The sequence below is a fragment of the Amphiprion ocellaris genome, chromosome 21 (assembly GCF_022539595.1).
Source record: "Amphiprion ocellaris isolate individual 3 ecotype Okinawa chromosome 21, ASM2253959v1, whole genome shotgun sequence".
Lineage (NCBI taxonomy): Eukaryota > Metazoa > Chordata > Actinopteri > Pomacentridae > Amphiprion > Amphiprion ocellaris.
The window spans coordinates 24,555,831-24,570,476 of NC_072786.1; the positions used below are offsets into that span (position 1 = coordinate 24,555,831).

A 14,646-nucleotide genomic window follows, 5' to 3' on the forward strand; every position below is an offset into this window, starting at 1 on the left:
CCTTCAGTCGATTACTTACATGAGACAGTTATTTTCCCTCCACCAAGCAACACGGTGGAGTGAAGTGACGATCAGCATACATTTGTCTGATGCGGCTTATAGTCTGGATTTGTTAAAGATTTCTACATCAGCTGCCTGCTGACGATCACATGATTGTGATGCTACTACAAATCGTTGTACTACAAGGACTTATCTGTCATACACAACACTAATGGAACAGTCATCTATCTAGTTCTAGGCTCCATCATATATAAAAGAAGAAATGCAGTCCTATTTATGTATTATTACATTATTGGCTGCAGTTATTACATTTAAAATGACCAAAATTATTACTTCATTGGCCGTTACTACGTTATTGGTTGCTACAGTCCATGTTAAACAAAATTAACTTGACCTAACCTTCTCTGTATAATACAACAACAGCACCACAAACTGTAGCCTCCAAAATGGCCATTAACTCAAACAGTTTAACAAATTCAATATGAACTGAACATCACTGTCTTCGTGAACGTAGGATTAGGTCAGACAGCATGGATTTTACTAAACTATGGTAGCAACTGAGCTTATTTATAGTATGTAATTGTGTGTACCATTTTAAGCTAGATTTGCCTCGTAAAAATAGGATGGCAATCATGGATAAAAGTCAATTAATAAACACAGGAAACATGTAGGGCTGGACCTGAACATTCCAATACTCGGCCGTTGTGGTGGTATCCAGATGTTAAATGCGAGATCCGAATGCTCGGATCTCCAACTCTGAATAATTTTCAGGAAGAAAAGATGAAAGTAGAATGAAAAAAAGACACCACTATTGAATAAAGAGATGTTCACTTTTGTCAAAAAAATATTTCAGATATCCTCTTCACCTAAACTGTGCTGGGTAGAAGTGAGAACATTAACTTCTCCATGTGTTTTTCCTCATTTGGACGAGTCAGCTCTGCAGTGTGACGTCTTGAATTAAGGCTCACTTACTTGAAGGGGCTCTCAATGGACGTAGCTGTGACTTTAAAGTGCTTGTATCTTCGAGCGTTCATCCTCTCGTTGGTGGTGATTCCCAGAGCGGCGATCTGCAAGACGGCAGAGCAAAGAGGTCAGATTTCGCAGAAGATCTGAGACATAACAAGCTGCTGAGATTCAAACTATATAACGTGCAGCCATACCTGGTAGAGCTGACACATGATGAGCACGGCCACCCACATGAAGTGGAAGACGCTGTTGAGGAACATCCAGAACATCCAGGGGGAGCAGGAGGCGATCTGCGTCAGATAGAGCCAGAAACCATCCTTGGCATAACTGGTGGCACAGTGGATCCTCCAGTCTGCAGGGAGAAGAGAGGAGTTAGTCGAGAAGCAGAGCGAGTCACGTGTGAAACTGGGAAAACGCACTGAAAAAAAGGGGTTTTGGTCTTACAGGAGATGCAGCCGTACATCATCCAGCAGATCATGCAGAGCAGGAAGAACAGATAACCCATGAAGTAGCGGTGATTCCCACTTCCTGTAGAGGAGAAAAACATGTCCTGTTGTCATGTTGCTCTCGTATCATGCCCTGTTCTCACCCCCCCGAAAGGTTTTGATTCTGGTCATCTCTGCCAACTACAGTGAAGGTTTATTGGGAAAATGCTTGAAAAGATCCTTTATTAAAGAGCAGGATTTCCTGTTATTGGGTTTAAACAATGATGTGCTCTTCCTCAAAACGGTCCTCAGTCCCTGCTGGGCCACAGATTTGCTCAAAACTGTACATCTGTCCTCAGAAATACTGATGCTTTCAAAGACTTACTGTGCTCCAACTCCACTCCTCCTCTCTGAACTTAAAATTTCTGTTTGCTGGTGAAGCTTCTGCTCATTAATCTCCACTCTTGGATTTTTGTGTAACAGGCGAGAAACCACACTGGTGCAAACATTGGAAGCAGTGAGTTCTGAGGTTGACTGGACTTTTCCTGCATGTCTCTCTACATTAAATGTCCTAGTTTCCTCTTTAATTCAAAACCAAAGAGAATATACACAGACCAAACAACTAATCAATGAATCAAGAAATTAAATGTCAGAATATTGGATCATGAAAATAACACTGGTTTACAAGCAAAATGCTTCCAGAACAAAAGTAGTTAAAATTAACCTACTTTCAGTCACTAAAAAAGAAAAAATGAGTCAAGAGTGATGGTTGGCTCAATTTATCAAGAAGAGGAGTAAGTCAAATATTGAAATTATATACTAAATAATGAGAGCGATTATTAATTGAAAGGATATGTATGTCTGAGCTACAAGTTCTGACTCAAAACATTTCTGCAACATAGAACATATTCATCTATGCTAATGTTTTGATAGAACATGCCCTCTTTGACTTATTATACACTTTGCTACATTGCATGAGCCACAACGAGCACTGATCTAAGTCATATGTAGCAGCTTTTGTCAGTGTGTGATACTTTTGTCAAATTGTCACATATTATTTTACCCGAGGAACCAGAGATGCCTCAAAACTGTGTAAACAACGAAGATAACTTCAGTTATATTTGTGCTGAGGTAACCTTTGCATCACTAAAGTGCAGTATGTTGTGAAAAAGGCATATCCTCTTTATTTTGGATGCGAAATAGTGGATCAGGAGACGAGTTGAAGAGCAACGGAGAAAAGGTATCAGGGAAAATGGAACCCATCTATGCTGGCTGACGACTGTTGGAATATGTCAAGGGATGATCCTGATGCCGTGTACAAGAGACCAGCCAAAAAGCACCATGTACATACTGAAAAATGTTGTTTTACGTGATGTTTCAGTTTGCATTTTCCTTCTACATTTAGTTACAATCAGTCATGAGACTTCTCCTGTTTAATCCTTGCCAGGGTAGCACATGGACACTTCAGATAGAAGTACTCTTTATGTACATGTACATATACATAATAAAACCTTGTCATTACATATCTTGGAAACTTTCATCATTTGTTTTCCAGTTGTCAAATATGTAAGATTTAGCCAATTTACGGCGGAAGCAGACAATTTCCAAAAACGTGTATACCAGTGTAATAGTTGCACAGCACTTGAGCCAGAGTTGCTTTTCAACATGTAAAGTCATGCAAGTTATGGAGCCTAAAAGCAGTGGACAGGAAGAGAGGATAACTGCTGACATGGCCAGGTGGCTGCAGTCAAGTTTCAAAGACATTTTGGTTCCCTGTACTTACAACTAGCTGAAACATTTACAAAATATCCCAGACATCTATTCCTGACTGTAAAGAGCTTCACACAATGTATTCACCCTCTAAGAGCTGACACGCATTACACATCTGCATAATAAGTGAATTATAAATTACTGAGTGTAGACTGTTTTCCAAAATTGAACAAACTTTTCCAGAAGCTTCATCAGAGCTCATGGCCTCTTCCTCCCCCCGTCTCTGTGGTCCCATCAGGCCACATCAGGAGGAGGGACCTGCTGTTTGTTCAGACAGTTTCCTCACTTTTAAAGCTCCATCCTGACCACCTGCTTTCAGAATGGAAGGGTTTAAAACCCCCCGCCACTCCTTCCTTCCTCTACTGTCTCCAGTCTGCTTCACACACCACAATCAACAACACACACATATTTCCCCACGGCTTCCCTGTTTCACTTCGTTTTCCTTTCATCCCCTGCGTTGGGGTCTTTGTGATTTACATAGTTGACTTGAACACTCCTCAGTTGTTTGCTTTAAGCTGTGGTCGATGAGCCACTTGGATTTTTTTAGGGTAAAGTTTATTTATTTTAAAGTTGTTTTATTTTAATGTATTATGTATAGGACAGTGGAGAGAGACAGGAAACGTGGGTAGAAGAGTGGGGGAATGACATGCAGTAAATGTTCATGGATTCAAACCCACGACCGCTGAGTCGTAGACAACACCCCGTTTATGGGTCGTCAGCTGAGCTATCTGGGCGCCCAAGTTTATTTATTTCATACTCATATTATTACCTGCTGGTTTATCTGGTTTGACATTTGTATTGCTGCTGCTTAACCCTCCTGCTGTCCTCATTTAGAGGCACCAAAAAATATTGTTTCCTTCTCTAAAAAAAATCCAGAAAATCAGCAAAAATAATTCTCCAAATTTCTGAAAATTTGCAAAACCTTCAGGAAGAAAACTCCAATAATCCCTTAAAAGTTTTTTTTTTTTTTTAAATCACCCAAATTTGGCAAGAAAATTCTTGTAAATATTTTCAAAAAATGAGTAAAAATCTTCCAAAAAATCCTAAAAATATCTAAAGTGATTCCATATATATCAGTAAAACTTCTAATATTTTCTTTAAGAACATTCACAAAAAAATCAACTAAAATCAAAGCGAAATTCGCTGGATTTTGGTTGATTTTTTTGTGAATGTTCTTCAGAAACATTTGAACATTTCTTTTTTCCACCAAAAAATGTTCCAAGATTTCCCAAAAATGTTGAAAATGTGGACATCAGAAGTTTCACTGTGAAAATATATTTTTTCCACATTTTCAAACTTTAAAACGGGTCAGTTTTGACCCGCAGTACGACACGAGGGTTAAGAAGAATTATGTGTCATCACTGAATACGTCCATTAAATATGACATAACCAGTATGAACTAGGCATCATGTCCGTGCTAGTCTTCCATGAAAATAGATGTTTTGCGTCAATAAATCCATATAAATCCGAACTTGCACTACCGATCAAAAGTTTGGGGTCACCTAGAAATGTCCTAATTTTTAAAAGAAAACCAGCTTTTTCCAATGAAGATAACATTAAATGAATGATAAATCCAATCTAGACATTGTTAATGTGGTAAATGACTATTCTAGCTTGAAACAGCTGATTTTTAATGGAATATCTCCATAGAGGTACAGAGGAACATTTCCAGCAACCATCACTCCTGTGTTCTAATGCTACATTGTGTTAGCTAATGGTGTTGAAAGGATAATTGATGATTAGAAAACCCTTGTGCAGTTATGTTAGCACATGAATGAAAGAGTGAGTTTTCATAGAAAACATGAAATTGTCTGGGTGACCCCAAACTTTGGAACGGTAGTGTACATATCTAGTATGTCAAACAGTTTCCCTCTTCTTGTTTCTGTTGTGTGCTAGTACCAGGATAAAGAGCCTTCGGTCAGAACACATGTTGCTTCTTAAAGTGGGATATGACACTGATAAAATAATAAAAAGCCGCAACTCCCAATCTGGGCAGAAAAGCCCTGAGCAGCTGGTTGTTTGGAAAAGTGCATGTGTTGTTATCATGCTGTAAATGTGTGGTGTTTGCTGACGTACCCACGCAGTTCCCCACCCAGGGACAGTGGTGGTCGAACTTGGCGATGCAGCGGTTGCACACGGCGCAGTGTTTGGACCGAATGGGCTTCCGTATCTGCGAGAAAGAAAACGTTTTTGCATTTTCTATTTTCTCATCTTTCCTATATGTAACAACAGTTTGCTTTGGGGGAAAAGAGACTTTACTAAGCAGGTGCTGCAGAATATGCTCAGATCCAGGCTGCCTGTCTCTGCCAGCTCCACAATTGTCTGGAGGAGGGAAATAAAAACAGAATTTTAAAAAACAGACAAGAGACATGGTGGAAAAATGAATCAACAACCAAGAAACTCATCTTGCCAAGGTTTATTTGGCACCACAACAAAAGACCAACTGACTGTACGCAAGCTGAGGCTGGGATTTACAGCTGAGTGATCACACTGGATGATTCACAAAGACTACTATCAATTTTTTGTTCAGCTGGTTTGAATCTGTTTCCTTTTAAAGGCTCAGTGCTTTTGATGAGGATTTATCTTTCATCTAATCTGCATAAATTAGTAACGTTGAATCTCTTCTGCGTTTATATCTATCTCTGTGCAAATTAACTCAAGACAAAAAGATCCTCATTTCAGCAGCATGGCAGGGCAAGAGGTGGAAGGGGACCCTCTGGGGCAGGGGTGTCAAACATGTGGCCCGCGTGACAAAAACCAGCCCACCCGAGGGTCCAATCCGGCCCGTTGGACCACTTTGTAAACTGTAAAAATGACAGAGACGACGTAAACTGCAAATTATAAATTTGTAAAACTACAAATTTTAAATTATTTCTAGACCATGACAAGTTGTTTTGATCACAAAGTAAAATACTAGATTGTTCATTGTTCTTTTGTCATTTTGTGTCTCATTTTTGTAATATTTTGTATTGTTTTTGTCTTTTTTTGTCTGACTGTCGTTTGTCTCATGTTTGTGTCATTTTGTGTTTCTTTTTTGTCTCGCTTGTGTTTTTTTGTCTTATTTTTGTCATTTTGTGTTTTTGCTTTATTCGTTTTGTGTATGGTTTTTGTTGTTTTGTGTTTTTTCTGTCTCGCTTGCATTGTCTATTATATTGTCATTTTGTTTCTCGTTTTGGTCATTTTTTTGTCTCATTTTTGTCATTTGTTTATTTTTTTGCCGCTTTGTAACGTTTTTTGTCCAATTTTTTATGTTTTGTTTCTTGTGTCTCGTTGTCATTTTGTCTCATTTTTACATTTTGTCTTGTTTTTTTGTCTGACTTTTGTCGTTTTGATCATAAAGTAAAATACTATATCATTCAATTCCAGATCCCTGTGACTAAAAGTTTTGTGCCTTTGTAGAGAAACTGTGATCTGTAAGTTGTAATGTGTAAGTGATAAACTGAGGCATAATATTGTTGAAATTGAACTTATTTTTCTTAACAAATTTCAGGTTGTTCATAATGTTTCGCAAAAAGATAGTTCATTAAATGTGAACTTTTTTGCACTAAAACGAAGGATGTTGTGCTTATTTATAGGTTATTAAGCTCTGACTTTTCTGGTCAGGCCCACTTCAGATCAAATTGTGCTGAATGTGGCTCCTGAACTAAAATGAAATTCCACACGCCTGTTCTAGAGGGAAGGGAAGGCTTTGTAGCTTTTGATCTGAGCTAGCTGACCAGCCAATGCGCTGTGCCAACAATGAGGGTAAATTTAGCTCTTCATCAATCACAGGATGGAGAATTAGGGCCTAGTTAGAGAGTGATAATGAGGGAGAAAGAGGCCAAGGGGATAGAAGGTGGAAGCCTCGAGCAGCAGGGCAGGGAATCTAAAATGTTAAGTAACACCGAATGTGACGCCAGATTACACACACGTCAAAACAAACACGTCCAAAAAGCACATAAGCTCTGACTGCAAGTACTGACTACAGCCATGCTTAGTGACATATACGAAGGGATTCATACAGGGAAGGATAAAGCGGTTCACACACGACGGCGTTACCTTTTTCTTCTGCTCCTCTGATGCTTTGATGATTCCCGGATCAGACTTCCAGGATTTGCCAAAGTTGTAGAACAGAGCCAGGGTGTTGATCAGGAAGGGCACGTGGACGGTGGCAAACGGGAGATGTGCAGTGGGGTCAAAGAAGATGGTGGACATCCTGTTTCTTTGTTATTTCAATCATAATTAGATCCTGGTCATTTCAACCCAGTGCTACAGCCACATGACAACAAAAAACTACTTCAGCAACACAAAACTGTTCACATATAGCATCATTTAGTTTCTGAGTAAGCAATAGTTTAACAATTTGAGCAAGTACTTCAGTCACTTTCTTGCCAAGAATTAAGCAAGAAGATTAGTACTACTCTCATGTATGTGAGTTAAACATGAAGCGAGTTTAGCCAAAAGACGGCATACAACAAAAACAGCAAGTGCGACTCAAATCAACTGACCAGCAGCTGTGAAGTTCACCAGTTCACACTTTATATCTCATTTATTTAATTAAAGTTGAAGTTACAAGAACGGTTTAACAAAGAGTGTGTTGGATTATTTCTAGAGTCAAATCTCCACAACACCACAGTACATCGTTTTAACAATTAGTGCTTATATGTGGCCGTTTCCTTTATGTTATGCTAAGCTAAGCTACCTCACTTCTTTCGGCAGCTTCAGAGCAAGTCGGTGCACTGGACCAAAGAAATAGTCCAACACATAAACCATTCCTCACCTGTATCCAGTCTTTATGCTAAGCTTGGAGAAATTCTCATCTAACTTTATGCATTTCCTATCAGTAAAATATTTACACAGATTCTTGTCTACTTGTTTAAAGTTTAGAACTATGAATATTCAGTTGACAACCAGAAGAGGCACGAGCAAGACAAAGAGAGCCTGTAATTTACTGCAACATTGTGAAGGACAAACAGAATACTTATTGTTCTAGTAACTCTCTTCAACAACAAACCGCTACAAAAGCCTTTCATGTGTATTTGCTACAATGACGCCCGTCTGCCTGAGTCACATTTTCTCTTCATGGTGACTTGATTAGCAGGCAGACTGTGATGCAGGGAGCAGCTCCGTCTCACCTAAACTCACCCACTTAAGGAGGGATCACTGCCGCCTGTCACAGCAGCTCATCATGACTTCCTTCCAGGAATACAGAAGAGACCCAAAACTATTCCTGCTCTCAATGGAGTGAAGTCAGGTCATACATGTACATTCTTATCTAAACAAGCCACTGCACAACAAGAAAAGTGTTTCCTTTTAAGTGTATCAAAGGCAATAAAAAAGCTCACTGCTGCATTAACACCTAGACAAATGTTGTAATTAACCCACCAAGGAACACAGCGGAGTTATGTGACGATCGGCGCCTGCCCGCCTGCCCGCCTGCCCGTCTGTCCGTCTGTCCGTCTGTCCGTCTGTCCGTCTGTCCGTCTGTCCGTCTGTCTGTCTGTCTACTCAAAAACGGATGGATTTGGATGAAATTTTCTGGGAATTAACCTTTTTCATGCGCTGGCCAGTTTTCTTCTGGTCTTTCAGACTAGTGAAAGAAAAAAACATCCATAATATTCATGTAAGTGTGTATTGTGTGATTAATAACTTATTTGCATATTTAAACATAACATTTCAGAAAAATAATTGTCTCATGTAAGTAATCGACTGTTAAGGTTTAATGGTGAGTTTCTTAGGTAAAACTTTTACCCAGAAATAATGGTTAGTTTGCAATACATAGAATTTTTACTCCGCCAGGGAACACGGCGAAGTTATGTAACAATCAACGTTGGTTTCTCTGTCCGTCCGTCCGTCTGTTAGCAACATTATTCAAAAATGGATTAATGGATTTGGGTGAAAAGGTCAGGGAAGGTCAGAAATGACACAAGGACCAAGTGATTAGATTTTGGCAGTGATGCGGCTTGCAGTCTGGATCAATGGATTTGTTAAAGATTTCTGTATTATCACGAGATAGCAGCACAGCGTCACTACCACAGCTGCCTGTTGATGATCACATGATTGTGATCCTACTACAAATCCACCACTTCTCCACTTATCAGGATGAATCCATCAGAAATGATACAAGGAACAGTTGATTAAATTGTGGGGATGTTTCCAAGTCCCATCCACATATTTAGCTACAGCTACGTATTTAGGTCACATGATTCAGTATCCGTACATAACGTACACATGCATAACACATGCCTGTGCTCAGTGCAACGTCATTTTGTTTGTGGGTACATCTTTATTAAATGGCTACATTCTATGTTGCCATGATTTTTGACCCTCAATAACTAATAAACAAAAAAATGCGGCATTTCTGACAGTGTCATATGGGGGAATGAACAGCCTCTCTGAGTGCTTTTCTTGTTACATATGTGAGGCAATTTCATCACAAGAGTCTGACACACTATTCCTAACTGAATATACAAATAAGCTGCGTTTCACAGTCTTGTGTGTAACCACAGAGAGATAAGAGTGTGACAGCTGTAGGTTGTTCCAGTGGAGACTGTAACCGATAAGTAGACCAGTCAGTCTTGCAGGTGTGTATGAGTCAGCTGAATCCCAGAAGAACAGGTGACAGAGATCCAGACTGTGAAGGCTCAAGGCTGTGTTTGCTAATGGTGACAAACATCTGGAGTGACATCCAGATGTGAAAAACTCTGATCCAATCATGTCAGTGGATCTGCAACTGAAACAATCCGAAAGAAGATTGTGTTTAAATTAACATTACTAGTGTCAGGGAGGCTTAAAAAGACTTCTTGATAAACAGCTGCACACAAAATAGTCACTCTCAGTTCAGGAATAAATAAACTATGTTTTACAGTCGTCCTTTTCATGGACACTCTTCAGTGTAACTGGCTCCATGGAAGCAGCTGTGACGCCTCCATAGATGAAACTTTTCCAAGTTAAAGGGGTACTGCTCTAACTATACACAAGTCCATCAAGTTTATGGATGACATCAAACATGTTGCATCAATGTGCTGAGATATTACTGCATATTGACTTTGGGTTCACATTTAGTATGTCTAAAGATAATAAAATTAGACCTTTTTTTGTTTACAGTGTTGTAGAGTGTGTCTTTTAGAGTATATACTAACCTTTAATGTTAATCTTGTTACTAACCTTTTTTGTTGTTTGGAATTAATAAATTATCTATCTATCTATCTGTCTATCTGTCTATCTGTCTATCTATAAATAAATGCTAACTTGCACACACTGACAAAGTTCACAGATCTACCATGCTGGTCATGTTAGAGCAGCATATCAACATTCTAACATTTGCTTATTGACACAGAACACAGCACAGTTAAGGTAAGTGGCAATAAACCAGAGTTTTAAGCCTCATAGCGATGATGTATGAGAAGTTAGTGCAATGTATCCTGAAGGGCAGCATAAATGTCTCAACCAAATTTTATGGCAATCCATGCAATAGTTATCAAGGAATTAATTTAAAGCCACAGATGTACACCTATTGTTATGCTGGAGCAAAGTTATGGAATTAACCAAGTCATGAGGATACATCCTCTGGGCACAATGAATGTCTGTTCCAAATCCATGGATGGGTCACAAGTTAAAGAAAAACCCCAAACAACGGATCTTGGTATGGTGTTGTGTCACCACATGATGCCAAAACAGCTTCAATGTCTCTTGATATTGATTTTCCAAGCCTCTGGAACTCTACTGGAGGGATGAACATGACTGTTCCAAAATGTATTCCCTCTTTTCATGTTTTGATGATGTAGATTACCATATAACACATTAAAATCCAAAATCTCCCAGTAGTGTTAAGCTAGGTTGAGACCTGATGACTCACTTCAATTTCAGACAACAATTCAACCATCTCCCCTGGGGGATCATCTTAAAGGAGACCACTCCAAAGAGGACAGAAATGTTTCATCTTGAGATAAAGGTGATCTCACAGGATCTCCTCACTCTAGAAGGGCGATTGCATTGCAAGCAAAAAGCCTACCACAGCATAACACTGTCACCTGATCCCATCGCCATAGGGGTCAAGCGTTCAGAGTTCTCCTTCAATTTGTCACCCGTCTGCATATTTCACTACAGTCCTAAGTGGTGGACCGACCACCTGACTGGCACTGTAAATTCATAGCCACAAACAGGGCTAAAAGGGAGGCCCAACACACAGATTTACCAAACATCTGAACTGCCATGATGGGATTTCCACTGTCAAAACATACTCAGTGTAAACACCAGGCAAGACAGGTTATACCAAACACCTTCACAGATGACTCTGAAGCAGTAACAAGAGGCTGAGACCTTATATGTCTAGAACATGAGAACAACATGCCCTCCAGCACAGTCATGACTTCACCGATAAGCACTTTCTCTGCACTGACTAAGAGAAGCCTCTACAAGTCCCTGAAGACCACACGAAGCCATCGATCCTCATAAGTATCTCTATAAAGACCTGAGTGTTGACACCATCCCCTCTGAAATGACCTAATAACACTCTCTGGATCACCTCATTGGTCTACTACCTCAGTGAGTAGTGGAGATGCAGAGATGGGATCAATGTAATGCTTTAGATAAATGGGTCTCAACATTTACTCAGGGAGAGATGGTCAGCACCCATTTATCTTTAGAAGGGCTGAGTGGTGACAAGGGTGCTCTAGCAGCTGACAACAGAGGCCAAGCAGGAGGGTCAATGGCAGATTAACCAACGCAGGATTCAAAGATACAATTATGTGCATGTCAGGCAACTGGTGTAGAAGTTCAACTGGTACACAACAAAGCTGCGTGATTATTGCAATTATTACACATCCTCATCTAATCCCAGGAGCATCATCCTGTTTTTTCCCAGATATTCACCTGCTGGAAATCCATTTATGAGCAAAGTCTTTCCTCTGTTTCCTCCCGAGCATTGAGGAAAATATGATCTAAGCCTGGGAAAGACAAAAAAGTGCCGTTATACCGCTCCACCCATGTCATCTGATCTGATTTCAACCACAGGCCTGAAGACATTAATGAGCTCACAATGACAGAAAGTGGGTCAGAGCTGGAAAACACAAAGTTTGAACCTGGAAGGCAGAACAAAGGTGTGCAGAAACACTCGGCTGCCCGGCGGAGCAGTGATGAGAATGTGCAAAATCTCAATAGTAATCTGATGCTTATTATCAGTCGTTCAGTGAAAAGGTCAGCCAAGACAGTAAAACGAAAATATCTTCTTTCACATTAAACCAGGACACTTCAAACCAGATGTTGGAATTTTTTTTTTAGCCCATTACACAAATAAAAGGTTTATATTCTGATCTTCAAATCAGAGTTGGATAGAAGTTTATCAAAACTGCAAAGGGAGTCATTCAACAACCCACTCAGGGCCTCAGTCCACAGTTTATGTAACTGGGCTTTAAAAGGGTCAGAGAGAGTAAACCGAAGCCTCCCATGACACCACAATCTGAAGAAGACAAAGAGCACATCAGAGGAGGTTACAGGCGTCAGTATATTTCCAACAAAGTGCATGTTTAATGGCTGAACAGCTCTGGAAACCCCACAGCTTTCTGACATCGGAATGTGTGGAGGGGGGACTAATTTGATAATAGCCAAGTTTTCTATCCAAGTTTCCACCTAAATTTAGGACAAGTCCTAAACAAGTTTCCAGGAAATCATAAAAAAAAAGTTAATTAATGCATGTTTCTGTAAAGTGCAATTACGCAAATATTAGAAGCAGGAGTGGGGGAAGCAAGATAGAGAGTTGGGAGTGCTAATTATCCAAATGGGTGCCATGAAAGCACTACAGAGGAAAGAAGGAACAATGAGATGCTCTAATTAGAAGGGAAACAGTTAAACCAGGGTAAAACACATGATGGAAATATGAGATGTGTCTCTTTTGTGTGTGTTAATTTGATTGCCTTTGCCACTCCACACAGATCTGCTGCTTTTTTTTTTGGTGTCTTTGGTGGTACATCATCACGATTTATTCCTTTTATTTTAAGCCTTACTCCACTGTACTTTCTGGCATTTTGCTTTTATCAATACACCAACTTTTTGTCATATTTCACCTCTTTTCTTTAAAAAAAATGAAAAATGCACATAAAACAGTAGAAAACATCTGCCTACTTGCATTCACTTCTCCTGTGCGGGGCAGAGCTGCAGTATTTAATCAATTATTGGACAACTATACAATTAATTGCCAATTATTTTGATAGTTGATAAATCAGTTGTAATTTTTTAAAGAAAAAAATTCTCAGAATAAAGTTTCTTAAATGTGAAAACTTTCTAGTTTCTTTCCGCCTCTATGACAGGAAACTGAATACATGAAGACATTTAAGGATGTCATCGGGTTTCAGGAAACACTTTATGCCAGCTTTCACCATTTTCTAGTTCTGTCTTCGTTTTACAGACAGAACTATTCGATTAATTGAGAAAAAAATCATCAGTGGCAAGCTTTTTACCAACAAGTGAAGCCATTGGGAATGACTTGAAACACTCTTGCTATCAGAGGCTTGCAGGAAAATCTGCCTGTGGCTCCTGCATAAACATTGCTGCTCATTTGTTAAATTCATGATTAATTTTTAGTTATAATACAGTGTTCTACATGTATCGCTTCATTTACATAAATATATGCGATAAGAAAAACGCTGCTACCACTGAGCACTAATCTGTATACAAGCAGTCATCCTGACAAAAACCAACTGTCCACCACAGTGACCACACTTTACAACACAGAGCCCACAGCCTGCAGGAGAGAAGCTAACCTCCCTGCACTGTCAGGGACATGAAACAGCATGTCCTTCATCTGAAAGGCAAGAGGAAGACACCATTACTGCAAAGAGAGTCATGACGGATACACAGGCTTAATGACAACCTTCATGGCTGGAGGACAAAAGAGAAGCCAGAAAGAAAGGAACAAGAAAAGACCTGTCAGTAGTCAAAGGGACAAATTTCCACATTGTAAATGATCCGTGCATGAACTTTTACCAGAGAACAGGATATAACATCATCAAGCCTTTGCTTTTAGGAGATAAATGCACAAGTGCAAACCTGACGGAGCATGTGTGTCACAGGAACAGATTCCTGCCATCAGTTCAATATTAATGTGACAAAGACACGCCATACAACCGTAACAAAACATGATAAAAACACCCAGCACAGTTTTCTAATGTCTGAAAGGATTGTCAGAGCTCTGTTTGCCTTTTCAACAAGCTCAGGTCAAAGGCATCTTGCTCTCCCTTCCCATTAGTAGAGCAATGAGGCATAAAATTGAATGCCTTCCACAAACGAAAACTCCACTTTCACCTCCTGCAATTAGCAGCTTCTGAACAGAAAGGCAATTCTTCTATGAACCAAAAAAAACCAAAACGTGAGAGCAGGCACGCTGAGGCCAGCAGGAACTCTCTGGAGCCGCTCTGTTGAGTTTCACCCAGCAGCTGTTAAACTCTAAACTCCATGTTCACAACATTTACACACAGAGTAGCAGATATATTCAGGCACATATACCATT

The 14,646-nt window shown here is 39.7% G+C and overlaps 1 protein-coding gene across 1 annotated transcript in view; it reads right to left on the bottom strand.

Moving 5' to 3' along the window:
- The window catches only part of zdhhc17 (zinc finger DHHC-type palmitoyltransferase 17), a 45,945-nt gene that overhangs the window by 3,615 nt on the left and 27,684 nt on the right, over nt 1–14,646 (bottom strand). Inside the window, exons 11-16 of the mRNA XM_055006376.1 lie at nt 7,200–7,322; nt 5,421–5,483; nt 5,238–5,331; nt 1,411–1,494; nt 1,161–1,318; nt 973–1,067 (exon numbers count right to left, since the gene is read on the bottom strand). Of these exons, the coding sequence (XP_054862351.1) occupies nt 973–1,067; nt 1,161–1,318; nt 1,411–1,494; nt 5,238–5,331; nt 5,421–5,483; nt 7,200–7,322 (617 nt within the window). The remainder of the gene's footprint in view (nt 1–972; nt 1,068–1,160; nt 1,319–1,410; nt 1,495–5,237; nt 5,332–5,420; nt 5,484–7,199; nt 7,323–14,646) is intronic.